The sequence below is a fragment of the Trachypithecus francoisi genome, unplaced genomic scaffold, assembly GCF_009764315.1.
Source record: "Trachypithecus francoisi isolate TF-2019V2 unplaced genomic scaffold, Tfra_2.0 Lachesis_group5, whole genome shotgun sequence".
NCBI lineage: Eukaryota > Metazoa > Chordata > Mammalia > Primates > Cercopithecidae > Trachypithecus > Trachypithecus francoisi.
In genome coordinates, this window is record NW_022681470.1 from 131,265,654 (window position 1) to 131,291,463 (window position 25,810).

At 57.5% G+C, this 25,810-nt stretch overlaps 2 protein-coding genes across 2 annotated transcripts; both read left to right on the top strand.

Annotated features, from left to right (window-relative positions):
* The first annotated feature begins 1,905 nt into the window (after positions 1–1,905).
* Positions 1,906–25,736, top strand: GDF1 (growth differentiation factor 1). Its single transcript, XM_033196469.1, has 8 exons — positions 1,906–2,235; positions 4,478–4,637; positions 12,598–12,778; positions 16,400–16,561; positions 17,318–17,465; positions 17,668–17,777; positions 23,672–24,307; positions 24,897–25,736. Exons 7-8 carry the CDS (start codon positions 23,983–23,985, stop codon positions 25,682–25,684), a joined length of 1,113 nt encoding a protein of 370 aa, XP_033052360.1. The 5' UTR covers positions 1,906–2,235; positions 4,478–4,637; positions 12,598–12,778; positions 16,400–16,561; positions 17,318–17,465; positions 17,668–17,777; positions 23,672–23,982; the 3' UTR covers positions 25,685–25,736.
* On the top strand, positions 1,922–23,822 carry CERS1 (ceramide synthase 1). Its single transcript, XM_033196470.1, has 7 exons — positions 1,922–2,235; positions 4,478–4,637; positions 12,598–12,778; positions 16,400–16,561; positions 17,318–17,465; positions 17,668–17,777; positions 23,672–23,822. Exons 1-7 carry the CDS (start codon positions 1,987–1,989, stop codon positions 23,712–23,714), a joined length of 1,053 nt encoding a protein of 350 aa, XP_033052361.1. The 5' UTR covers positions 1,922–1,986; the 3' UTR covers positions 23,715–23,822.
* Positions 25,737–25,810: the final 74 nt, after the last annotated feature.

The window sequence follows — 25,810 nt, forward strand, 5'->3', positions numbered from 1 at the left end:
GATGGGCAGATCACTTGAGGTCAGGAGTTCGAGTCCAGCCTGGCCAACATGGCGAAACCCTGTCTCTACTGAAAATACAAAAATTAGCTGGGTGTGGTAGCAGGCGCCTGTAATCCCAGCTACTCAGGAGACTGAGGCAGGAGAATCGCTTGAACCTGGGAGGCGGAGGTTGCAGTGAGCTGAGATTGCGCCACTGCATTCCAGTCCAGACAACGGAGTGAGACTCCAACTCAAAAAAAAAAAAAAAGGAGGAGCTGTATGTATGTAGGGGCAGTTGGTGACAAGTGCCAAGCAGACATGAGGGGTGTGTGGGACTTCAGATTCGGTGGCAGCCTAGGCAGGCGACAGAAGAGCATGCCAGTACCTAGGGGAACAGCATTTCGGGGGGAGGGGTGGAACAGCTAGTGCAAAGGCCCTGAGGCAGGACAGAGCTTGGCATGTTGGAAGAACAGCAAGAAAGCCCACAAATGGAGGGAAACAGGATGCTGTGAGGGCGGCCAGTGAGGACTTGGGCTTTCCCTGAGTGGGATGGGAGCCACGGAGGGCTGCAAACAGAGGAGGAACAGGTCCAACGGTGTCACAGCCTCCTTCTCGCCTCCATGGGGTGAGGAGGAAACCAGGATACCTGACAGAACCCCAGAGGGTAGTGGTGGTCGGGGGTGGGGGCAAGGCTGTGCAGATGCAGAGAAGTGGCCAGATGCAGGACCACCTGGATGTGTTGTAGGGGACTGCGTGTGGGGCAAAGGGAAGGTGTGTTCACCTGTGCCCTTGAAGGTCAGGTGCAGGTGTGTGGGAGACAGTGCGGCTGCTGCAGGACTCATCCCTGCATCCTGCACCTTGAAGGCCAGGTGTGGGGACATCCTGGGGGCTAGGATTCCGGGGGGGAGTGCAGCAGTGCCTGGGGAGGTGGCAGTCCTAACAGAGGTGACCAGTATCTTCCTTGATGGCCTTCAGGGGCTTTGGGCACAGGGCCTTGTCAATGAACGGTGCATTGGAAAGTCACTTATGGTGGTCCCAATGATGTCATAGTCAATCCAGATTGGGAGTCTCTCCCACGTTGGCACCCACTTCTGCAGCCTCTCTGCAACTCCTGTATTAACCTGATGTTGGGGAGGCCCCCGGGGTTCCCCAGGGTCACAGAGCAGCAAGTGACCCTCAGAGAACCCCCTAATCTCAGCAGCCCCCGTTACACCTTTGTCCCAGTAGCCCGCTCTGCAGACCTGCAGAAGAAGATGCCTGGGAAGTGCCCAGGGTCCCCGCGTCCAGGCTGGAACCCCATTGTCAAGCTCCTGGTGTAGGGCAGAGGGCTGCGTCTCCACTAGGTGTGCTTCCCAACGCCCTCGCGTGGGCCGTTTCCTTTTGAAGAATGAGAATGTTTCATTGAGGCTATGCCTCATGAATGCAGGAAGGCCACGGGATGGTCCCAAGACTGTGCCAAGGCGTGCCAGGCCTCGGGTCCTTGAGGAGCAGCGAGGGCTCTGAGAACGGTGAGGTCCGAGCGGCCGGGGCGATGGAGCGGGAGCGGCGTGGCGTGCTGGAGGGCCGGGTGGAGCGGGGGTCGCCGGCCGAGGGGACTGCCTGCTAGTGTCCCCCGTGCCCCCCGTCACGGGCACGGCGCGGTGGGGTGGGGGAGCGGGGGCCGCGTGGGGCAGGCATGGGGACGCGACACGGCGGTACGCGGAGTCTCTCGGGGTCCAGGTCCAACGGGCCCCCAGCCAGCTCCGGCCCCCGCCTCCCCGTGCCTCGGTTTTTCTGCTGGGAAACGGGCAGGGGCGCGGGCCCGCCTTTAGGGCGCCCCGCGTCCCCGCTGGCCGCCCCCCAGCCGCGCCCCCAGCGGGGCGGAGCTTGCGCCGGTCCCGCCCCTCCGCCCTCCGCTCTCCCGCCCGCGCGCCCCCGGCCCAGCTGCGGCGCGTGACGCGGGGCGCGCGGCTCCGGCGGCTACCGCGGGCGGGCGCAGGCGAGGGGAACGGCGGGCGAGCGGGCGGCATGGCGGCGGCGGAGCCCGTGGCGGGGCCGACGGGGCCGGAGCCCATGCCCAGCTACGCGCAGCTAGTGCGGCGCGGCTGGGGCAGTGCGCTGGCGGCGGCGCGGGGCTGCACGGACTGCGGCTGGGGGCTGGCGCGCCGCGGCCTGGCTGAGCACGCGCACCTGGCGCCGCCCGAGCTGCTGCTGCTGGCGCTCGGCGCGCTGGGCTGGACCGCGCTGCGCTCCGCGGCCACCGCGCGGCTCTTTCGGGTCAGTGTGGCGGGGGTCCGGGACGAGGGGACCCCGTACTGTGGGAAGCCGGGACCGGGGACCTCGGGCCGCCGGCACGTTCCTTTCTTCCATTGCTGGCTGCTGCGGATGAAGGGGTCGCTGAAACGTGGGTGGGGGCCTCGGGCTGGAGAGGCCCAGGACGTTGGAGCGCCGGGACAGGGTCTCTCGGGCCGCCTCGCGCCCCCTTCAGTCAGTGCGGCGTGGGGGAACCGGGTGGATGCGGGGGTGTGGCCGGGCTGGGGTGAGTCTGGGACATAGGGGGCCCGAGACAGGTGGGATGTTTGAGACGTGAGGGACCGAGGCACGGCCCTTTCCGGTCAGTTTGGGACCAGGGGGCCCCGCGCGGTGGATAGCTCCGGCCGCCAAGCGCTCTTTCCGGCAGGGCCGAGCCAGACACTGAGAAGACCAGGACCGGGAAAGGGAGGGCTCGGCGCACCGCGGCCTGCGCCATGCGCGTCCCTGCCATGCGGGCTGCGCCCTGGCCCGGAGCGAGGTCCGCTGCCTGTTTTCTGCGGGGTCCGTGCGGCGGCGGGGCCAGCTTGGCCGCTGCAATCGGGAAGAGGCAGGAGCTGCCCGGTCGCTGCCTTGTGCCTGTCTGAGGTCAGCGCCACCCTCCGACCAAGGATGGCAAAGGCCTGGGCGATCTGGCCACTCCAGTGGTAGCTCCCTTGGAGCCCGGGGCTTCAGGGTTGGACTATGCTGCCTCCACGAGGCGACAGCAGAATTCCCCAGTTTCTCCTGAGACCATCACCCCTGCTGGAGAGTGACCATGGTGGTGACATTGGCGCCTGACCCCTCTCCCTTCCCTGGGGAGGGGTCGCTGTGGCAGGAGCTGGTTGGAAGGTGTCTGGGCCTTTAGCTTGGCCTGGACACCCCCGTGGACCAGCTGGTGTCACCCCGCCCGTCTGGCTGGAGGGTTCAGGGACAGTGTGCCCAGCGCCAACAAAGGGGCCTTTCTCTGCTGGCCGGGAAGAGGCTGGCCCTTGTGAGGTCGAGGATGGGCTGTTGTCTGACTGCCACTCTCCCCACTCCCTTCCCCATATCACCCACATGGGGGAGAGACCCCAGCCACCCCCTTGCTGTGGGAGGGGGAGACAGGGCTGTCCAGGGCCCCTTCCTGGGTCTGCAATGGTCTTTATCCTGCTTGTTGCCCCTGCCTTCTTCCTCATTTCCAGCTGGGAAACCCGAGGCCCAAGAGGGCATGCGGCCCCCCACCCCCACGGGACGGGAGGATGTGGCCGCTGGTAGACTACCAGGGCGGAGCCCGGGGGCTCTCCCCAGCTTGGGTGGGGTGCTCACCCCATTTCGAGGTTCGCCCTTCCTCAAGAATGGGTGGAGGGGCTGCCGGGTGCTCCAAAGCTCATTTTCTTGGCAGCAGCCTGGTTGCCAGGGGTTACCGGAGCGGGCTCCAGCTGTCTCCATGACAACTGCTGGGTGCTCTGGGCTCCGGCCCCCTCAGGCTCTGGGAAGGGGGCGGGACTTGCCCAGGGGCGGGGCTTGGCCGGGCAGCTCTGGAGCCCCGCCCCCAGGGAGCTTGAGCCCCCCTACCCACCGCACTCCCTAACCCCTGCCTTGGAGCAAGCAGCTTCCTCTGCACTCCCGATGCCCCCTCAGGGTCACAGCTCGCCTGTGACACCTCTTCCGCGTCCTGTCCCCTCTTTCTCCCTCCAGCCCCTCCTCCCCTTTCATCGTCCCCGCCACACCTTCCCCCCAGTCTCTCCCAGCCCTCTAGTCTCTGGTCTCTCCAAATTCCCCCACTGAGGGGGCGACTTCCTCACAAGTTCTTCCTCTCCCCTCTGTCAGTCCCATGGGGCTCCCTGTGTTTCCCAAGATGCCACCATATAACCCTTCCATGTTCCCTTCATGGGTCACCCCCACCAGCCCAACTCCCTCGGGCTGACGCATCCATCCGTCTCCCTCACCATAAGCCCAAGTGTCCCCCACTTGGCCCTCAGAGCCCTCCTGCTCCCCTCCACTCCCCTCGGAGCCTCCTCCCTCACTCCCTTCCCAGCACCGCCCCAGCCGGACAGCTGGGCACTAAGTTTAGCCTTGGCAGGTGCCTGTGGGCTCTGTTTATGCTCCAGGTGGCTGTGGGCATGGGGGACGGGCCTTCCCAGTGCTGCCCGGCCTAGGGAGTCCGTGGGCCTCAGTTTCCCCACCCTGGAGGCGTAGTCTCTGGCCCCCAGCACCAATGGCTGCCCGCCCGTCTTCTCCCCCATAGCCCCTGGCGAAGCGGTGCCGCCTCCAGCCCAGAGATGCCGCCAAGATGCCCGAGAGTGCTTGGAAGTTTCTCTTCTACCTGGGCAGCTGGAGCTACAGTGCCTACCTGCTGTTTGGCACCGACTACCCCTTCTTCCACGACCCACCATCTGTCTTCTACGGTAGGGGCCCTGAGGGGATGGCCGGGAGGGCTCTGCTTAAAACACAAAGACACGAGGCAGTGACAGATGCTTGTGGTCCCAGCTACTCATGAGGCAGAAGCAGGAGGATCGCTGGAGCGCAGGAGTTGGAGGCCAAGGGAAGCTATGAGCACGCCACTGCACTCCAGTGTGGGAGACAGAGTGAGACCCTGTCTCTTATCAAAAGAGAAAAAGAGGGCGGGGCGTAGTGGCTTATGCCTGTAATCCCAGCACTTTGGGAGGCCAAGGTGGGTGGATCACGAGGTCAGGAGATCGAGACCATCCTGACTAACAGTGAAATTCCATCTCTACTAAAAATACAAAAAATTATCCGGGTGTGGTGGTGGGCGACTATAATCCCAGCTACTTTGGAGACTGAGGCAGGAGAATTGCTTGAAACCGGGACGCAGAGGTTGCAATGAGCTGAGATCTTGCCACTGCACTCCAGCCTGGGTGACAGAGCAAGACTTCATTTCCAAAAAACAAAAAAGATGATGAGAATGAGAAGTGGGCTGGGCTCACTGGCTCACACCTGTAATCCCCACACTTTGGGAGGCAGAGGTGGGAGGATTACTTGAGCACAGGAGTTCAAGAGCAGCTGGAGCAACATGGTGAGACCTCCATCTCTACAAAAAATTAGCCTGGCGTGGTGGGACACGTCTATAGTACCAGCTACTTGGGAGGCTGAGGTGGGAGAATTGCTTGAACCCAGTAGGTGGAGGTTGCAGTGAGCTGAGATCATGCCACTGCACTCCAGCCGGGGCAACAGAGCGAGACCCTTTCTGGGGGGAAAAAAAAAAGATGATAAGAAGTGGCTGTGTCCAATTGATCGGAATGGATGTGGCCTGAGTTCTGGGTGGGCTGGGCAGGGAGGTGACTGCAGCGTGCTCTCTGTGACCTGTCCTGGCAGAGAATGCAGGGCAGGGTCGGCATCACCACTGGGCAGGCTGATGGAGGAAACCCCATCTGTAATGGGGGCAGAGGGGGCTGCAGCTTCTCTGCCCTGTGAGGACCACCAGGGCTGTGGGCCAGGGGCAGACGGGATAGCTGTTTCCTGCCATGTGATGGGAACAGCCTAGAGGGCTTCTGGTGGCACAGAGCCCAGAGTGTACAGTGGATGTGCCACCCATGGGGCCACTGTTCCCAGGTAACACCTTGATACCCTAGAGGAGAGGTGTTAGCTGTTGCTCAGTTTTCCTTTTAGACGGATGACCCATGATTGAACTCTCTTTTTTCTGAGACAGTCTCACTCTGTCACCCAGGCTGGAGGGCAATGGCACGGTGTTGTCTCACTGCGTCCTCCACCTCCCAGGTTCAAGTGATTCTCCTACCTCAGCCTCCTGAATAGCTGGGATTACAGGCACGCAGCACCACACTTGGCTAATTTTTGCATTTTTAGTAGAGATGAGGTTTCACCATGTTGGCCAGGCTGGTCTCCAACTCCTGACCTCAGGTGATCTGCCCACCTCGGCCTCCAAAAGTGTTGGGATTATAGGCATGAGCCACCATGCCCGGCCTCTCTTAACATTTTGGGCATGGAGTTGCCTCTAGCTGCTGCTGCTTTTTTTTTTTTTTCTTCAGACGGTCTTACTCTTTTGCTCAGGCTGGAGTACAGTGGCGCAATCACGGCTCATTGCAGCCTTGATTTCCTGGGCTCAAGCAATCCTCCCACCTCAGCCTTCTGAGTAGCTGGGACCACAGGTGTGCACCACTACCCCCACAGAATTTTTTTGTATTTTTTGGTAGAGATGGGGTCTCACTAAGTTGGCCAGGCTGGTCTGGAACTCCTGGCCTCAAGCAGTCCTCCCACCTCAGCTTCCCAAGGTGCTGGGATTACAGGCGTGAGCCACCTCGCCCAGCCTTAGTTGCTTTTTGTAAGTGATACTCACAAGTTAGCTGATTATTTCCATGTTCGTTTATTGAGCGCCTACTATATGCCAGAGCGGAGACACAGCTAGGAATGGTCAGAGAAAGCCCTGTGCCCCCATGAAGCTGGCCGTGTGGCAGGGGCGACAGACAGTGAAGTACACAGTTTATCAACATCAATAAGTGTGGATGAGAAAACTTGCGTGGAGAGAAGAGGCAGTGTGCTGTGTTGGGGAGGTAGGGAGGGGCAGTTTTTAGCAGGGATGGGGTGGCCCCACTGAAGGGGACTGAGTGAGGGCCTGGAGGTGCCTGGGGCAGGTAGGAGAGGCAGTGACTTCTGTTCAGATGAATGGAGGCCATGCCTTCCAGGCCTCGGAGGCCACTGTCAGGATTCGTTACTTACCTGTGGACTGGGAGCAGAGGAGGGATGTCACCCCGGGTTGGGCATCTACCCCAGGGGTCCAGGAAGGGGCTGACGGCAGGAGCTGGAGCCCGAAGGGACTCCCACCGGGACTGAGCTGAGGGGAGGGGATGGGAGCAAAGTGGCCAATTTTAGAAACGTTTAGAAGGCAGAGCTAATAGTATTTGCTGCCATCCTAGAGGTGGTGTGAAAGGAAGAGGGTGAGGATGATGCTAGGGTCTTGAGAGACGGGGGCTGATCGGGGAGACCAAGATTCTGGATTCAGGGATGGAGACAAGGCAGGGATTGCATTGAGTGACCCAACGGTAGGTGGGACACGAGTATGAAGAGGTGGGACAGGCCAGGTGCAGTGGTCACTCCTGGAATCCCAGCACTTTGAGAGGCCAAGGTGGGAGGATCACTTGAGCCCAGGAGTTCGAGACCAGCCTTGGGAATATAGTGAGACGCCATCTCTACGAAAAATAAAAAAATAAAATTAGCTGGATATGGTGGCACGTGCCTGTGGTCCCAGCTCCTGGGGATGCTGAGGTGGGAGGATTGCTTGAAGCTGGGAGGTCGAGGCTGCAGTGAGCCAAGACTGCACCACTACATTCCAGCCAGGGTGACAGAGTGAGGCCCTTTCTCAAAAAACAAAAGGAAAGAGAGGAAATTTGAGACCCTTGAACTAAGCCAGGACATCCCCCCTATCCTGTGGGGAGGTAAGTCTACAGGAAGGGTGGGGGGCCCCTGTTGGAAAGGTGGGCAACAGATCCAGCGAGGTGGCCAGGGGCGAAAGCTCAGGCTCGGATGTTTCTGGAGAGTCAGGATGCAGAGGATCAGGGCATTTCAGAGTTTCACCCAATTTTTCTTTTTCTTTTTTTTTTTTTTTTTTTGTGACAGTGTCTGGCTCTGTCGCCCAGGCTGGAGTGCAGCGGCACCATCTCGGCTCACTGCACGCTCCGCGTCCCGGGTTCACGCCATTCTCCTGCCTCAGCCTCCTGAGTGGCTGGGACTACAGGCGCCCGCCACCACACCTGGCTAGTTTTTGTATTTTTCTTTTTTTTTTTTTTTTTTTTTTTTGAGATGGAGTCTTGCTCTCGCCCAGGCTGGAGTGCAGTGGCACCATCTCAGCTCACTGCAACCTACGCCTCCTGGGTTCAAGTGATTCTTCTGCCTCAGCCTCCCGAGTAGCTGGGACTACAGGTGTGCATCACCACGTCTGGCTAATTTTTGTATTTTTAGTAGAGACGGGGTTTCCCCATGTCAGCCAGGCTGGTCTTGAACTTCTGACCTCAAGTGATCCACCCACCTTGGCCTCCCAAAGTGCTGGGATTACAGACGTGAGCCACCTCAGTTGGCCTCCATTTTTTATTGAGGTAAAATTTATGTAACTTGAAATTAGGCATTTCAGCCAATCACAAAAAGACAAATACTATGTGATTCCACTTATATGAGGTTCCTAGAGTCATCCCACTCATAGAGACAGAAAGTGGGCTGGGGGGCTGCCAGGGGCTGGTGGAGGGGAATGGGGAGAGACTGTTTAATGGGGACAGAGTTTCTATTGGGGAAGAGGAGATTGTTATGGAGATGACTGCTGGTGATGGTTGCACAACAATGTGTACTTAACAAATGGCTTAGATGATACATTTTTGCCATACAAATCTGCCAATTTTTTTTTTTTTTTTTTTTTTGAGATGGAGTCTCACTCTGTCGCCGGGGCTGGAGTGCAGTGGCCGGATCTCAGCTCACTACAAGCTCCGCCTCCCGGGTTCACGCCATTCTCCTGCCTCAGCCTCCCGAGTAGCTGGGACTACAGGCGCCCGCCACCTCACCCGGCTAGTTTTTTTGTATTTTTTAGTAGAGACGGGGTTTCACAGTGTTAGCCAGGATGGTCTCGATCTCTTGACCTCGTGATCCACCCGTCTCGGCCTCCCAAAGTGCTGGGATTACAGGCTTGAGCCACCGCGCCCAGCCTTTTTTTTTTTTGAGACGGAGTTTCTCTCTTGTTGCCCAGGATGGAGTGCAATGGCACCATCTTGGCTCACTGCAACCTCCGCCTCCTGGGTTTAAGCGATTCTCCTGCCTCAGCCTCCCGAGTAGCTGGGATTACAGGCATGCGCCACCATGCCCGGCTAATTTTGTATTTTTAGTAGAGATGGGGTTTCTCCATGTTGGTCAGGCTGCTCTTGAACTCACGACCTCAGGTGATCCGCCCACCTCGGCCTCCCAAAGTGCTGGAATTTCAGGTGTGAGCCACTGTGCCCGGTCCACAATTTAAAAAAAAAATTAACCATTTTATTTTATGTATTTGTTTATTTTTCTTTGAAACAGAGTCTCGCTCTGTTGCCCAGGCTGGAGTACAATGGCACAATCTCAGCTCACTGCAACCTTCACCTCCTGGGTTCAAGTGATTCTCCTGCTTCAGCCTCCCGAGTAGCTGGGATTACAGGCATGCGCCACCACGCCCAGCTAATTTTTGTATGTTTAGTACAGACTGGATTTTGCCATGTTGGCCAGGCTGGTCTCCAACTCCTCTGCCTCCGCCTTCTGGCCAAGAATTAACGATTTTAAAGCGAACAGTTCATCAGATTTTAGTCCATTCACAGTGTTGTTCAACCACCTCCTCTGTCTAGTTCTGGAACATTATCATCCCCCACAAAAGGAAACCCCATCCCCATTAGCAGTCACTCACCAGTCCTCTACCCCAGCCCCTGGCAGCCACCAGTCTGCTTCCTGTCTCTGTAGCTTTGCCTGTTCCGGGCATTTCAGATCATTGGAGTCTCACACTGTGTGACCTTTTGTGTTTGGCTTCTCTTACTCGGCATCATGTTTTTGGGGTTCACCCACATTGTAGCATGGATCAGTGCTTCATTCTTTTTCATGGCTGCATAGTATTCCACTGTGTGGAGGTAACCTATCTATTCTTCATTCATCCATTGATGCACATTCGGATTGTGTCTGCCTTTTGGCTGTGTGCTGCTATGGACAGGGTATCTCTTTGAGTCCCTGTTTTCCATTCTCAGGCACACACCTTAGTGGACTTGCTGGGTCATAGTGACCGTTTGTGTGTACACGGCCATCAGGTCTGAGTGAGGATAGTGGACAGACAGTCACGGGGGCCAGGGATCGCTGGGAAGATGTGGGCAGGAGACAGTAGTGCCTGGACCGGGGTGGGGGAGGCATGGACCAAAGAGGGGACCCTGGATGGGGGTCCTAGTGTAACTCGGCTGCAGAAGGGGTGAGGCTGAGATGAAAGTTGTTGCAGAGGCGGTTCATGGGGGCATCTGGAGGCAGCTGGGCTGCAGGGCAGGTCACCAAGGCAGGGGCCAGGAAGCGGCAGATGGAGGCTGGAGGGTCTGTCTTGGGGGTCTGCAGAAAGGGAGTGGCCAGAGAGCAGGGAGCAACCCAGAGAGTTCCAGGTTGGTATGGGCAGAGCACAGCGTGGCTTCCTGCTGTTTTTTTTGTTGTTGTTGTTTGTTTGTTTGTTTTTTGAGACAGAGTCTAGCTGTGTCTCCCAGGCTGGAGTGCAGTGACAACATCTCAGCTCTCGCCACCATCTCTGCGTCCCTCCAGGACTCAAGTGATCCTGCCACCTCAGCCTCCCGAGTAGCTGGGACTACAGGCATACAACGCCTCAACCGGCTAATTTTTATATATTTTTTTGCAGAGATAGCGTCTCGCCACGTTGTCCAGGCTGGTCTCGAACTCCTGGACTCAAGCAACTCTCCTGCCTTGGCCTCTCAAAGTGCTGGGATTACAGGCATGAGCCACTGTACCTGTCCAGAGCATAGCCCTTGACTTTGGTGTCTGGCAGTCCTGGGGATGTGGCTGAGGAGAGGAGGAGGGGGACATGGTGGGGTGGGCTGGGATGTCCCCCATCACCTGAGTGTGGGGGTCAGGTGCACCAGGAAGCAGGAGGAGGGGAAGGTGAGGCAGGACCTGCTTGGTGGGAGACCCTGCGCTTGGCGGCATGGTGCGCCCGGGCACGGCAAGACTCCGTGGGCAGCCGCCTCTGTCAGGGCTGGGGATTTGCAGGGAGTGGGCCTAGATCACCCACAAGGCAGGGGCCTGTTAAAGTAAAGATGGGAAGGGGGCTGGGCACAGTGGCTCCTGCTTGTAATCCCAGCATTTTGGGAGGCCGAGGCGGGCAGATCACCTGAGGTCAGGAGTTCAAGACCAGCTTGGCCAACATGGTGAAACCCTGTCTCTACAAAAAAAAAAAAAAAAAATTAGCCAGGCATGGTAGTGGGTGCCTATCATCCCAGATACTCAAGAGGCTGAGGTGGGAGAATCACTTGAACCTGGGATATGGAGGTTGGAGTGAGCTGAGACCCACCACTGCGCTCTAGCCTGGGCTACAGAGCAAGACTCCATCTCAAAAAAAAATTTAAAAAAAGATGAAAACAGGAAGGGGCGCTGAGCTGGGCGAGGTGGTGGGTGCCTATAATCCCATCACTTTGGGAGGCCAAGGCAGGAGGATTGCTTAAGCCCAGAAGTTCGAGACCAGCCTGGGAAACATGGCAAGATTCTGTCTGTACAAAAATCACAAAAGAAATAAATTATCCAGGCATGGTGATGGGTGCCTATGGTCCCAGCTACTACTCAGGAGGCTGAGGTGGGAGGATCACTTGAGCCCAGGCGGTCAAGGCTGCAGTGAGCTATGATCACACCACTGCACTCCAGCCTGGGTGACGGAGCAAGACCATCTATTTAAAAATATATATAAAATTTAAAATGTATATCATGTTAATAATGTGTCTATAATAGTTCATCATTTGTAGCAAATATGCCACTTAAAGCCAGGGAAATGGAAATCTGTGGGTATGCTGGGTCAGAAGAGAGAAAGGAACTTTCTGTCCTATCTGCACAATTTTTCTAGAAACCCAAAACTCTTCCTAAAATAAAAATCCCTCCAGGCTGGGCGCAGTGGCTCACGCCTGTAATCCCAGCACTTTGGGAGGCTGAGGCGGGTGGATCACCTGAGGTCAGGAGTTCGAGTTCAGTCTGTCCAACATGGCGAAAGCCCGTCTCTACTAAAAATACAAAAAAATTAGCTAGGCATGGTGTCCGGTGCCTGTAATCCCAGCTGCTCTGGAGGCTGAGGCAGGAGAATCACTTGAACTTGGGAGGTGGAAGTTGCAGTGAGCTGAGATAGTGCCACTGCACTCTAGCCTGGTGACAGAGCGAGATTCTGTCTCAAAAAACAACAACAAAAACAACAACAACAAAATGGCCGGGTGCAGTGGCTCACCCTGTAATCCCAGCACTTTGGGAGGCCGAGGGAGGCGAATCATGAGGTCAGGAGATCGAGATCATCCTGGCTAACACGGTGAAACCCCACCTCTAGTAAAAATACAAAAAATTAGCCAGGCTTGGTGGCATGCGCTTGTAGTCCCAGCTACTCAGGAGGCTGAGGCAGGAGAATCATTTGAATCCAGGACGTGGAGGTTGCAGGGAGCTGAGTTGAGATCGCGCCATTGCACTCCAGCCTGGATGACAGAGGGAGACTCCTCAAATAATAATAAGAAGAAGAATTGGGAATGGAAAGCCAGCAGTCAGACACGCATGGTTACCCGCGTACTGGGAGGACACGTGTGGCTTGGAGGGTGTCACTGGGTCATGGTGGGGTTGTCTAGAGGCTTCTCAGGCCCGACTGTGAGATTTGGCTCTCCCCAGACTGGATGCCGGGCATGGCAGTGCCGCGGGACATCGCAGCCGCCTACCTGCTCCAGGGAAGCTTCTATGGCCACTCCATCTACGCCACGCTGTACATGGACACCTGGCGCAAGGACTCGGTGGTCATGCTGCTCCATCACGTGGTCACTCTCATCCTCATCGTCTCCTCCTACGCCTTCCGGTAAGGACAGGATTGGGTGGCAGGGGGCCGAGGCACAGCCCACACAGTGCGGAGGCTGATGATGTTGCCGCGGGGCACAGAGGCGGCCGTGGAGGGGATCACATCAGGTCGGAGTGCTCAGGGGTCCAACAAGGGCACAGGCCAGAGGGAGGAAGGCCGAGGAGGGAATGTGGGCCTGGAGATTCCTGAGGGAGATTCCGCAGGGATGGAGTGAAACAGGCCCTGAGAGCCATAGCCACCCCACCCCACTCACCCACCCAGCTCCTCAGACGCTGCCCTTGACCAACCAGGTCACATACCCAGGAGTTCCTGAGCACCTACCATGCCCAAGCAATGGGGGCATGGCTGTGAACGCAGCTGACGCACCCTGATGTTCCAGAACCAACCACGGCCATCACTGAGCCTTTCAGATGGAGTCTGTCCAAACCTAACCGTGCTGTGTGCATAAAATCCACCCTGGCTTCAAAGCCTTCGTATACAAACAAGAGTGAAAGTATCTTATCCACCCTTTTATTTCTCTCTTTTTTTTTTTTTTTTTTTTTGAGACAATGTCTCGCTCTGTCATCCAGGCTGGAGTGCAGTGGCGTGACCATAGCTCACTTTAGCCTGGACCTCCTGGGCTCAAGTGATCCTCCCACCTCAGCCTCCTGAAGTGCAGGGATTACAGGCGTGCGTCACCACGCCTGGCCTTGTTATCTCGACTCCATATTGAAATGACAATATTTTGGATCTGTTGAATTAATTAGAATCCTTTATTAAAATTAATATTACTTGTTCTTTTCCCTCTCTTGTTAAATGTGGCTGATAGAAACTTTAAAATGAAATACACTGCTCATCTGCTATTTCTATGGGACTAGCTGCCCTAGCTGCGATAATGGAGTAGCCACGGCCCACAAATATAGAGCAACAAAGAGGTAGCCCTTTCAACTTTCATTAAACTGAAGTAAAACTCCAGGAGCAGTGACTCATGCTTGCAGTCCCCCAGCTACTTAGGAGGCTAAGGCAGGAGGATCACTTGAACCCAGGAGTTTAAGTTCAACCTGGGCAACATAGGGAGACCCTGTCTCTAATAAATCAATTTTTAGGCCGGGCGCTGTGGCTCATGCCTGTAATCTCAGCATTTTGGGAGGCCGAGGGGAGCGGATTACGAGATCAGGAGATCGAGACCATCCTGGCTAACGCAGCGAAACCCCGTCTCTACTAAAAATACAAAAAACTAGCCAGGCATGGTGGCGGGTGCCTGTAGTCCCAGCTACTCGGGAGGCTGAGGCAGGAGAATGGTGTGAACCTGGTAGGCAAAGCTTGCAGTGAGCCAAGATCGTGCCACTGCACTCCAGCCTGGGCGACAGAGCAAGACTCCATCTCAAAAAGAAAGAAAGAAATTTTTAAAACTACTTTATTTATTTATTTTTTTTTTTGAGACAGGGTCTTGCTCTGTCACCCAGGCTGGAGTGCAGTGGCATGATATTGGCTCACTGCAACCTCTGGCTCCCAGGTTCAAGCAATCTTCCCGCCTCAGCCTCCCAAGCAGCTGGGATTACAGGTGTATGCCATCACACCCGGCTAATTATTGTATTTTTAGTAGAGACGGGGTTTCACCACATTGGCCAGGCTGGACTCAAACTCCTGACCTCAAGTGATCCACCTGCCTAGGCCTCCCAAAGTGCTGCGATTACAGGTGTGAGCCACCACGTCTGGTTAGTTTAAAAAAATAATTTTTAAAAGCCCCCATTCCATTCCTCAGCTACACAAGCCACAGTTCAAGGGCTCATTGGCCACAAGTGGCCGGTGGTTCCCATGTTGGACAATACAGGTTTAGAACATTCCCATAGTTCTAGAAACTTCTATCAGACAAGGCTCTCTAGAGGGCAGAATCGGATGATAGAACCAAAAAAGGAAGGAAGGAACAGTTCATTTGAAGGTGATATGAATTATGGAGAAAAGGCCAGGTGCAGTGGCTCATGCCTGTAATCCCAGCACTTTGGGAGGCTGAGGCGGGCAGATCACCTGAGGTCAGGAGTTCGAGACTAACCTGGCCAACATGGTGAAACCCTGTCTCTGCTAAAAATAAAAAAATTAGCTGGGCATGGTGATGGGTGCCTGTAGTCCAAGCTACTCAAGAGGCTGAGGCGGGAGAATCGCTTCAACCCGGGAGGCGGAGGTGGCAGTGAGCCGAGATCTCACCACTGCATTCCAGCCTGGGTGACAGAGCGAGGCTGTGTCTCCAAAAAAAAAAAATTCTGGCTGCAGATGTGTTAGGTGTAGGTGCGTTGGTCTGGGGGTGACAGATGAGCAGAGACTGAAAGGAGTGAAGGGAGGTGCTGAACGTCAGGCACTGGCATGCTGGGTCTTGGGGACAGCACATGCAAAGGACCTGTGGCAGGAGCCCAGGAGCTTTCGGGAGACAGAGCAAGGAACAGGGACTTGGTGAGAGACACTTCCCCATGTCCAGGGTGAATCCAGTCCCCTCGGGCAGCACATCTGTCAGGTGGAAACTCTGCAGAAGGATAGGGGATGGTCTTCGGGCTTATTAAGATCCTAATGGGGCTGGGCGCAGTGGCTCGAGCCTGTAATCCCAGCACTTTCGGAGGCCGAGGCGGGTGGATCACATGAGGTCGGGACTTCAAGACCAGCCTGACCAATATAGTGAAACCTCATCTCTACTGAAAATACAAAATTAACTAGGTGTGCTGGTGCATGCCTATAATTCCAGCTACTCGGGAGGCTGAAGCAGGAAAATTGCTTGAACCCGAGAGGCAGAGGTTGCAGTGAGCTGGGATTGCGCCATTGCACTGCAGCCTGGGTAACAAGAGCGAGACTCTGTCTCAGAAAAAAAAAAAAGTTAAAAAAAAAAAAAAAGGATCCTAATGGGCTGGGGCAGAGGCCTTTCCTGCATCGACATCCAGACCTGGAAGTCTCACCATGGTGGTGATGTCCAAAGTGAGGGACAAGCTCATAGAGGATCTGGACACAGAGTGGCCCAGGCCTGTGAGAGTCGGGGGTCACAGAGGGTCAGAGGTCACCAAGATGAGGAGGGCCCAGCAAGGAACTTCCAAGGCCAGGCACGGTGGCTTGCGCCTGTACTCCCAGCACTTTGGGAGGCCAAGGTGGGAGGATCTCTTGAGCCCAGGAGTTTGAGACCATTCTGGGCAACATAGCGAGACCCAGTCTCTACTAAAAATTAAAAAATTAGCCGGGTGTGGTGTTGGTCTCCTGTAGTCCCAGCTCCTCCTGGGGCTGAGGTGGGAGGATCACTTGAGCCTAGGAGTTTGCGGCTGCAGTGAGTCGGATCACACCACTGCACCCCAGCCTGGGCCACAGAGCAAGACCCTGTCTCAAAAGAAAAATAATCTTACACGGAGCCCCCTGGGCCACATGGGGACACTGAGGCAGGGAAGATGAGGGTCTGGTTGGGGGGTGCACAATTAAGTAGGGGGCAGTGAGGAAAGGGCATCCTGGGAAGGGGAGATGGGCAGGGCAGGCGAGCCAGGAAGGGTGGTTTTGGAGAGGCCCACGGGGAGCCTGAGGTATAGCCCAGGGACTCTGTGCTGGGGGCCTTAGTGCAGAGTGGAGGTCCCCTAATGTGAGCCGCCCTCTCCTCTCTGCCTGCTGCTCCCCCAGGTACCACAATGTGGGCATCCTTGTGCTCTTCCTGCACGATATCAGTGACGTGCAGCTTGAGTTCACCAAGCTCAACATTTACTTCAAGTCCCGCAGTGGCTCCTACCACCGGCTGCATGCCCTGGCAGCCGACCTGGGCTGCCTCAGCTTCGGCTTCAGCTGGTGAGTGGCAGGGAGCCCTGGGCAGGGAGGGAGGTGTGGCCTGGTGAGGTGGGTGTGGTCAGAAAGGGGGCGGGACCAGGCAGGGAAGGAGACAGGGCCCGGTGAGGTGGGTGTGGCATGGCAAGGGAGGGGCCTCGTGATTTGGGTGGGGCTGTGAAGGGGCGGGGCTATACAGGAAAGGAGTAGGACAAGGGTGGGGCCAATTGGGCTAGGAGTGGGGCTGGGCAGAAAAAGGGATGAAGCCAGGTGAGATGGGTGGATCCAGGAATGGGAGGGGCCTGGTGAGGTGGGTTGGGCCAGGCATGGAAGGGGAGGAGCTAGACTAATACAGAGCAAGCCAGGGGTGGGGCCAAGCAGGGTTGGGGTAGGGCTAGGCAGAGAAAGAGGTAGCGCTTTGGTGTGGTGGGCAAGATGTGGCAGAGAAATGGGGGCACTGCGCAGGGAAGGAGGTGGGGGCTTGGTGCGGTGGGCTGGGCCTGGCAGAGAAGGGGAGGACTGGGCAGGGAAGGAGGTGGGGCCTTGGTGAGGTGGGTGGGGCCTGGCAGGTAAGGGGTGGGGCGGGGCAGGGAAGGAGGTGGGGCCTTGGCGAGGTGGGCGGGGCATGGCAGGGTAGGAGAAGGACAGAGCAGGAGTGGAGACAGGTGGGCAGAGGTGGGCAAGGATAGGGAAAGGGGACAAGGATGGGTCCAGGACGGTATAGGACAGGCATTGGGTGGTCTCCCTCCACCCACGGCTTCCCGACTCCTCCCACCGCAGGTTCTGGTTCCGCCTCTACTGGTTCCCGCTCAAGGTCCTGTACGCCACCTGTCACTGCAGTCTGCGCATGGTACCTGACATCCCCTTCTACTTCTTCTTCAATGCGCTTCTGCTGCTGCTCACCCTCATGAACCTCTACTGGTTCCTGGTGAGTCATCCCCAGCCCTCCTCCACAGTGGCGGTCCCGTCCTTGTCCCCATCCCTGTCCCCTCCTCAGGCAGGTCCGGAGAGGGGCACGTTAGGTGGCAGACAACCTGTGTGGAGGGCCTGGGACAGAAGCACACGGTTGTCAGCAGGGCGGTGGCGAGGGAGGCTTCCTTCTCACCAGCACCTCCCCTCCCCTCTCGCAGTACATCGTGGCGTTTGCAGCCAAGGTGTTGACAGGCCAGGTGCGCGAGCTGAAGGATCTGCGGGAGTACGATGTGGCCGAGGCCCAAAGCCTGAAGCCCAGCAAAGCCGAGTGAGTGTGGAGGGGCCCGCACCCCGCATTCCCTCCTTTAGTGTCGCCTGTCCGAGCATGCTCATGGGCAGGCCCCCAAGACCCAGCAGCAGATGAGGCCGACGCAGATGCTGCCCCCCAAGCCTACTCCAAAACAGAGACTGCAATAAAGACGTGGACAATGTGGCCACTACCCTGAAGGACAGGACAGTGAGGAAGGGGAGGGAGAGGCTGGGGAGGGGCAGGCAGGGCAACAGGCAGGGTCTCGGCAGTGGGGACACTGAGGGCCAGGCCTAGTGGCTGGTGTGGCCGCAGCGGACGAGCTGGGGCCCTGTGAGTGGTGAGGAGTAGCTGTTGACCAGGCTGGATGACAACCTCCGACCCATGTCCCCACTGGAGCCGGTGGCAGTGGGGCTGGGGAGGAAGGAATGCCCAGGGCCGCAGAGAGAGCCCAGGCTCCATCTGGGCTGAGATGTCCTGGCCTCCGAGTCTGGCAGGGGAGCCCACTGCCCAGCCAAACAGGAGCTGGGGCTGGGAGCTTGGACTCAGTCCAACCCAGGAAGGAGTCCTGGGGAAGGAGACAGCCCCAGGCCTGGGGCCGGGAGGTGGGCGCCTGGGCCAGGGATGAACGGAGGCCGAATTGGGTGACAAGCAGGTGTGCAGTGTCTCATAGGCAATGTGAGGAGTGTTTGAGCAGGGGCCAGGACAGGAGGTTGTGGAAGGCTCTGGAAGGTGCCGACCAGCCAGGCCCTCTGATTTGGCCAGTGGGGGCCATCAGTGACCTGGGAACGATGGTTTCAGGGAAGCAGTGGCTCAGAGCTCCGTGACGTTTTTTGCAATGGGAGGTGCGAGATGCAGACATTTAACACATCCGAGGCTGTAGCCAGGCAGAGGACCCTCAGACCCCCCACCCTGTTTGGAAGGGAGAACCCACCAGATTCGCCTTGGGTGTAGATGAAACAAATAAAAGAATCAAAGATGACTCAAGACTTCAAGACTTCTGGCTCGAGCTGGTGTTGACTGAGTGGGACTGGGGCAGGGTCACATGGGTTCTGGCAGATGCGGCATTAAGAGCCTCCTTTTGAGGGTGTTAGATTTACTGTCCTTTGAGCATGAGTTGAGAATTCTTTTTTTTTTTGAGATAGGGTCTCACTGTGTCGTCCAGGCTGGAGTGTGCAGTGGCACGATCTCGGCTCGCTGCACCCACAGCCTCCCCGACCCAAGAAGTGATCCTCCTGCCTCAGCCCCCCAAGTAGCTGGGACCACAGGCACGTACCACCACGCTGTGCTAAGTTTTGTATTTTTTATGGGGTTTCGCCATGTGGCTCAGGCTGGTTTCAAACACCTGGGCTCCAGCGCATCCACATGCCTTAGCTTCCCAAAGCTGCTGTGATTACAGGCATGAGCCACTGCAGCCGGCCTGAGTCAGGAATTTTCCAGAGATCAGCTAGGTCTCCCCAAGGAGTCTTCCAAAGGTGGCAATGGCTGACCTCAAGTGATCCACCTGCCTCAGCCTCCTAAAGTGTTGGGATTACAGGCGTGAGCCACCGCACCCAGCCTGTTTCTTTCTTTTTCTTTTCTTTTTTCTTTTTTTGTTTGTTTGTTTGTTTAGAGACAGGGTTCCACTCTGTCGCCCAGGCTCCCAGGCTGGAGTGCACTGGCTCATAGTTCACTGCAGCCTCAACATCCTGGGCTCAAGTGATCCTGCCGCCTCAGCCTCCCAAGTAGCTGGGTGGTTCACAAGCACCCACCATCACATCCAGCTAATTTTTAAATTTTTTGTAGAGATGGGATCTCACTATGTTACCCAGTCTGGTCTCAAACTCCTGGCCTCAAGCAATCCTCCCGCCTCAGCCTCCCGAAGTGCTGGCATTACAGGCATGAGCCATTTTGCCTGGTTCCGAAAATTCAATTGGGATCAGAACTCCAGAAAACCAAGACTGAGAACCACTTTTAGATAACTCGGGAGGCATGAAGCAAATCAGAGAGCAATTCATTGGCTTGATCTCTTCCTCACCCCATCTCACCCCACTGCTGCTTCTTGAGCAGCCTCACCTCCAGGATCCCCTCCATCTGTACTCCCTCCTCTGAATCCCCTGTCCTCCTCATGGCCCTCATGGGACCCCTGGTGATGTGGGTAGCCAGTACCCTTCTCTCCTACACTGACACCCGTAGCTTCCTGTAGTCACTCCCATGTCCTTGTCACGACCCAGCCCTTCTGTCCAAAGCCCCCATTGCCCTCTCAGGGGCTGCCAGGACCAGCCATCCATTGAGAGACTCTCACCTCTCTCTGACTCTGGTGACTTGCACCAAAGCTCTGTAAATCCCATTTTCACCTCTGCTGCACCGGCCACCGCCCCTGCAGTGTCTAAAAAACTGGGCTGGGCATGGCAGCTCACACCTGTAATCCCAGCACTTCGGGAGGCTGAGGCTGGAGGATGGCTTGAACCCAGGAGGTTGAGGCTGCAGTGAGCCACAACTGCACCACTGCACCACTGCACCCCAGCTGCGGTAACAGAGCAAGACCCTGTCTCAAAAAATAAAAATAGAAAACTGAACTTCAGCCCCAGTGTCTGGCCCATGTAGGAGCATCTTCCCTCCTGAGGGTTCCTGGGCACCAGCTGTCCCCATCATCATCATCATCTCCTGCACTGATAATCTGGCCAACATGTCCCCAAGAAAGGAGGAGTGGCTGGGTGAGGGCGTCCACCTGCTGCTACAGTGAATGACAGTCCCCCTCTCTCTGAGGCTAGGGATGTCCACCTAGCTTGCCTGTTCAAGGACATTTCCACCCAGGAGAGAATGCGCTCTCTCTCTGCTCTTCTCCACCACTGGCCTCATCAGCCTGTTCCCCTCCCTTGTAGCAGAATTCCTAGATCCTCCTGGATGCTCCTCAAACCCAGCTGTAGCCAGTCTTCCTCCCCCCATCCCCAAGACCACTCCTATCCAGCTCCCCTGTGGCTCTCTTGGTGCTGACCCCAAAGAGTCCCCTCCCCTTCTTTTTTTTTTTTTTTTTTGAGACAGTCTTGCTCTGTCACCCAGGCTGGAGTATAGTGGTGAGATCTTGACTCACTGCACTATTTTTGTAGAGATGGGGTCTCACTGTGTTGCCCAGGCTGATCTCGAACTCCTAGGGTCAGGTGATCCACCTGGCTCGGCCTCCCAGAGTGCTGGGATCACAGGTGTGAGCCACTGTGCCTGGCCCTTGAAGCCCTTTCTTTGCCCTGCACTTATGCGCGCTGTCTCTCTGGCCTCCTGACTGTCCTCCTCTTCTGGGGCCCTTTCTCTGCCCACACTTCATCCACACCGACTCCCACATTTCTCTCCTACCCACAGAGCTCCCCTGAGTGCCATTCTCCAGCTCCCGTGTTTGACATTTCCAGCATCTTCTAAAATATCCCAAATCAGCCCCCAGTTTCACCCCAGACTCCCTCTCTGGAACACTAGCATATCAGTGTTGACAGCAATTTGGGGCAAAACACTTGCAAGACCTCAGGGGGCCCCTCTCCTCTGTCTCCCTCTCCTCATCTACGAAGAAACATCTAGAAAGTGCCTGTATCATCCTTCTCTCTCTCTAATCTCCCTCTGACTCTCTTTTCCCCACAGTGGTGGATAGAAACTGAAAGGTGTCAATCAAAGTAAGGCCATCTCGGCCGGGCACGGTGGCTCACGCCCGTAAGTCTCGGCACTTTCAGAGGCTGAGGCAGACGAATCACCTGAGGTCAGGAGTTTGAGACCAGCCTGGCCAACATGGTGAAATCCCGTCTACTAAAAATTCAAAAATTGGCCAGGTGTGGTGCTCACGCCTGTAATCCCAGGCACTTTGGGAGGCCGAGGTGGGTGGATCACCTGAGGTCAGGAGTTCTAGAGCAGCCTGGCCAACATGGTAAAACCCCATCTCTACTAAAAATACAAAAATTAGCCAGGCATGGTGGCAGGCGCCTGTAATCCCAGCTACTCGGGGGGCTGAGGCAGGAGAATCGCTTGAACCCAGGAGTCAAAGGTTGCAGTGAGCCGAGATTGAGCCATCGCACTCCAGCCTGGGGGACAAGAGCGAGACTTTGTCTCAAAAAAAAAAAAAAAAAAAATTACCCCGGGCATGGTGGTGAATGCCTGTAGTCCCAGCTACTTGGAAGGCTGAGGCAGGAGAATTGCATGAACCTGGGAGGCGGAGGTTGCAGTGAGCTGAGATTGCGCCACTACACTCCAGCCTGGGCGACAGAGCAAGACTCTGTCTCAAAAAAAAAACAAAACAAGAAAAAAAACAGAAAAGCTATCTCCCCCAAGGTGGGTACACCCCCACCCACACCCCAAAAGGCAAATACTGACAGCTGTTTCTGAGTGGGTAAAGAACACTTTGAAGCTTGTGCAGAAAAAACAAACAAGAATCAGCAGGAAAGCTCTGATAAAAAGGCCCAGGGCGGGGGCACCCATCACCGAGGATGCTAAGCTTTACCATTAGAGGAATCTATACTCTCTGTGGGAACTGAGTGGAGAAACTGACCTAAGACCTTAAAACCTTTGGCAAATACTAAAGACCATCCTGGAGAGCAGGAACAGAAAGCGTGGGGGCCCTCTGGAAAACACAGTGAGGGCGTGTCTTTGTTTCCCGTAAGCCTCAGAGCAAACCCCCACCTTGTACCAAAGGTGTCGATGCAGAAATGGAATCCCTGGAGTCATCCCAGAGCCAAAAGGGGAGAGTGTGTCATGGAGGTTTGTTTATGGGAAGAATCGAGAAGCCACAAGGGTGAATGAAGAAGCACCACTCACGGTCTCAAGCATCGCAGGCAAAGTCAGAAGACAAGTGACAGATGGGAGGTCCAAGCAGGGCTTATCTCCTCTCAGATAAAGACCAACAGCCATCGATGGGGACAGCCAGTTGGCTGTGGAATGCATGCAGAGAAGCTGAGCTTCAGCCTAAGAGAAAAGCAAATGAAAGTGACAAAAGTCCTTTGGGAGGTGGAGGCGGGCTGACTGCTTGAGCCCAGGAGTTTGAGACCAGCCCGGGCAACACAGCAACCTCACCACTACAACATAGCGACGTCATCTCAACAAACAATAAAAATGTTACCTGGGGCCAGGCACTGTGGCTCACGCCTGTAATCCCAGCACTTTGGGAGGCCAAGGTGGGCAGATCACCTGAGGTCAGGAATTCAAGACCAGCCTGGGTGATACAGTGAAATCCTCTCTACTAAAAATAAAAAATTAGCAGGCGCCACCACACTACTCGGGAGGCTGAGGCAGGAGACTCACTTGAACCCAGTAGGCAGAGGTTCCAGTGAGCTGAGATTGTGCCACCACACTCCAGCCTGGGCAACAGAGCAAGATTACGTCTCAAAAAAAAAAAAAAAAAAAAAAGCTGGGAGTGGTGGCCCTGTAATCCCAGCTACTCTGGGGGCTGAGGTGGGAGGATCCATTGAGCCTTGGAGGTTGAAGCTACAGCCAGCTATGATAGTGCCACAACTCTAGCCCGGACCACAGAGTGAAACCCTGTCTCAAAAAAAAAAAAGAGGGAAGTAGGCGGACAGCAGATGCCAGCCAGGGCCACTGGAGCCAAGGATGAGTCTTCGTGGGGTGGGTGGCAGAGGTAGAGGAGGATCGTGCAGGGTCCCACTGCGGAGGCAGTGGAATGGTCAGGCCCAGGCTGGTGCGTGGCTTTTGCCCTGGAGAGGCAGGGAGGAGGGGAAGAGGAAGGTTTAAATGGGGAGAGGGAAGCAAGGAGGAAGTGCCAGGGTGACAGGAGGGACATACATGCGTACGGAGCAGGGTGAAGGCGAGGAAGCCACAAGGCGAGGTCTGGGCCTGGCCGGGTAAGAGGAGCTGGGGGGTGTGAAATGGCCAGGGAAGAAGCAGAAAAGAGGGCCAGGCGGCCGCGTGGGGCTCCCAGGCTAACCTACGCTGGTTTTGGCCCCCAGGAAGCCACTGAGGAACGGCCTGGTGAAGGACAAGCGCTTCTGAATCCCTCGGCCCCGCCCCCGTGGACCCGGCCCCATCCCGAATACCCCGGCCACGCCCCCGTCCTTGGCTCTCCTCCACCCCCTCCAACTCCACGCCTCTAGGGCCGTGGCCACCTCCCCTGGGACCCCCGCTCACTCATCCTACCTCCATTCCCCGGCCACGCCCCCCAGGACCCCTGCCCCTCAGGGAACACCGACCCCGCCCTCAGCCCACTGGTCCCGGGCCGCGGCGGACCCTGTGCACTCTCTGGCCATCACCTGGGAGGAAGATGCTACCGCCGCGGCAAGGTCCCGGCGGCCAACACCTCCTCCTCCTCCTGGTCCTCCTGCTGCCCTCGCTACCCCCGACCCGCGCCCCCGTCCCCCCAGGCCCAGCCGCCGCCCTGCTCCAGGCTCTCGGGCTGCGCGATGCGCCCCAGGGCGCCCCCAGGCTCCGGCCAGTTCCCCCGGTCATGTGGCGCCTGTTTCGACGCCGGGACCCCCAGGAGACCAGGTCTGGCTTGCGGCGGATGTCCCCAGGGGTCACCCTGCAACCGTGCCACGTGGAGGAGCTGGGGGTCGCCGGAAACATCGTGCGCCACATCCCGGACCGCGGTGAGTGGGGCTTTCGCTGGGGACACTGTGGGTCCTGGAGGCCAGACCTCGCGGGGCGAGCCTCGAGAGTGGCCTGGGGATGCCCGAGCGACTCCGAAGGTCCGCAGCCGCCCTGTCCAGGCTGCTAGCAACTTCGGCCACCGAACCCTACCCTTTCCTCATCCTCTGCACGTCGGGGACACGTCAGTGGGTTCCCAAGACCAGTCCCCCTGCTTGATGCTGAAGCCCTGCCCCCACCCCATCCCCACCCCCGCTGCTTGACACTATTTAATGCCTTCCTGCAGATGCCACCCCCACACCCTAGCATAGCTTCCCCAGGGGCCCAGGCTCTGGCTCATGTCTCCCACTTCGGCCACCCCTCCCTCCTATGTCCCCCACCGAGGGCAGCCTACCACTCCCCGCACCCCGCAGGGCGCCTTCCTTGGGACTCATGCCCTGCCCCCACTCCAGCCCACCCTACCGCTTCACACCCTTCCTACAGACAGTGCGTCCCGAGCCCCAGCGTTCACCTTCCTCCCTGTCCCTAACCGAGACCCGATGGGCAGGCCAGGGACGCAGCGCGAGCCAAGTCCTGTCCCTACCTCCCCAGGTGCGCCCACCCGGGCCTCGGAGCCTGCCTCGGCTGTGGGGCATTGCCCTGAGTGGACAGTCGTCTTCGACCTGTCGGCTGTGGATCCCGCTGAGCGCCCGAGCCGGGCCCGCCTGGAGATGCGTTTCGCGGCAGCGGCGGCCCCCGAGGGCGGCTGGGAGCTGAGCGTGTCGCAGGCGGGCCAGGGGGTGGGCGCGGGCTCCGGGCCGGTACTGCTCCGCCAGTTGGTGCCCGCCCTGGGGCCGCCAGTGCGCGCGGAGCTGCTGGGCACCGCTTGGGCTCTCAACGCCTCATGGCCGCGCAGCCTCCGCCTGGCGCTGGCGCTACGCCCCCGGGCCCCTGCCGCCTGTGCGCGCCTGGCCGAGGCCTCGCTGCTACTGGTGACCCTCGACCCGCGCCTGTGCCACCCCCTGGCTCGGCCGCGGCGCGACGCCGAACCCGTGTTGGGCGGCGGCCCCGGGGGCGCTTGTCGCGCGCGGCGGCTGTACGTGAGCTTCCGCGAGGTGGGCTGGCACCGCTGGGTCATCGCGCCGCGTGGCTTCCTGGCCAACTACTGCCAGGGCCAGTGCGCGCTCCCCGTCACGCTGTCGGGGTCCGGGGGGCCGCCCGCGCTCAACCACGCTGTGCTGCGCGCGCTCATGCACACAGCCGCCCCGGGAGCCGCCGACCTGCCTTGCTGCGTGCCCGCGCGCCTGTCACCCATCTCCGTGCTCTTCTTTGACAACAGTGACAACGTGGTGCTGCGGCAGTATGAGGACATGGTGGTGGACGAGTGCAGCTGCCGCTAACGCGGGGCGGGCGAGGACGCGGGCCCAACAATAAACGTCGCGTGGTCTGCTCTGCTGGTCTCCTTGGACTCCTTTGCCTGGGGTTGGGGAGGGCGCCCCTCGGTCTTGGTGATCGGAGAGGCCTTT

Coding starts and splice junctions, on each gene's coding strand:
- CERS1 (XM_033196470.1), top strand. CDS start 1,987: ATGGCGGCGGCGGAGCCCGTGGCGGGGCCGACGGGGCCGGAGCCCATG. Junction 12,779..16,399: donor GTCTCCTCCTACGCCTTCCG/GTAAGGACAGGA, acceptor CTGCTCCCCCAG/GTACCACAATGTGGGCATCC. Junction 16,562..17,317: donor CTCAGCTTCGGCTTCAGCTG/GTGAGTGGCAGG, acceptor CTCCCACCGCAG/GTTCTGGTTCCGCCTCTACT.
- GDF1 (XM_033196469.1), top strand. CDS start 23,983: ATGCTACCGCCGCGGCAAGGTCCCGGCGGCCAACACCTCCTCCTCCTC. Junction 24,308..24,896: donor GCGCCACATCCCGGACCGCG/GTGAGTGGGGCT, acceptor CTACCTCCCCAG/GTGCGCCCACCCGGGCCTCG.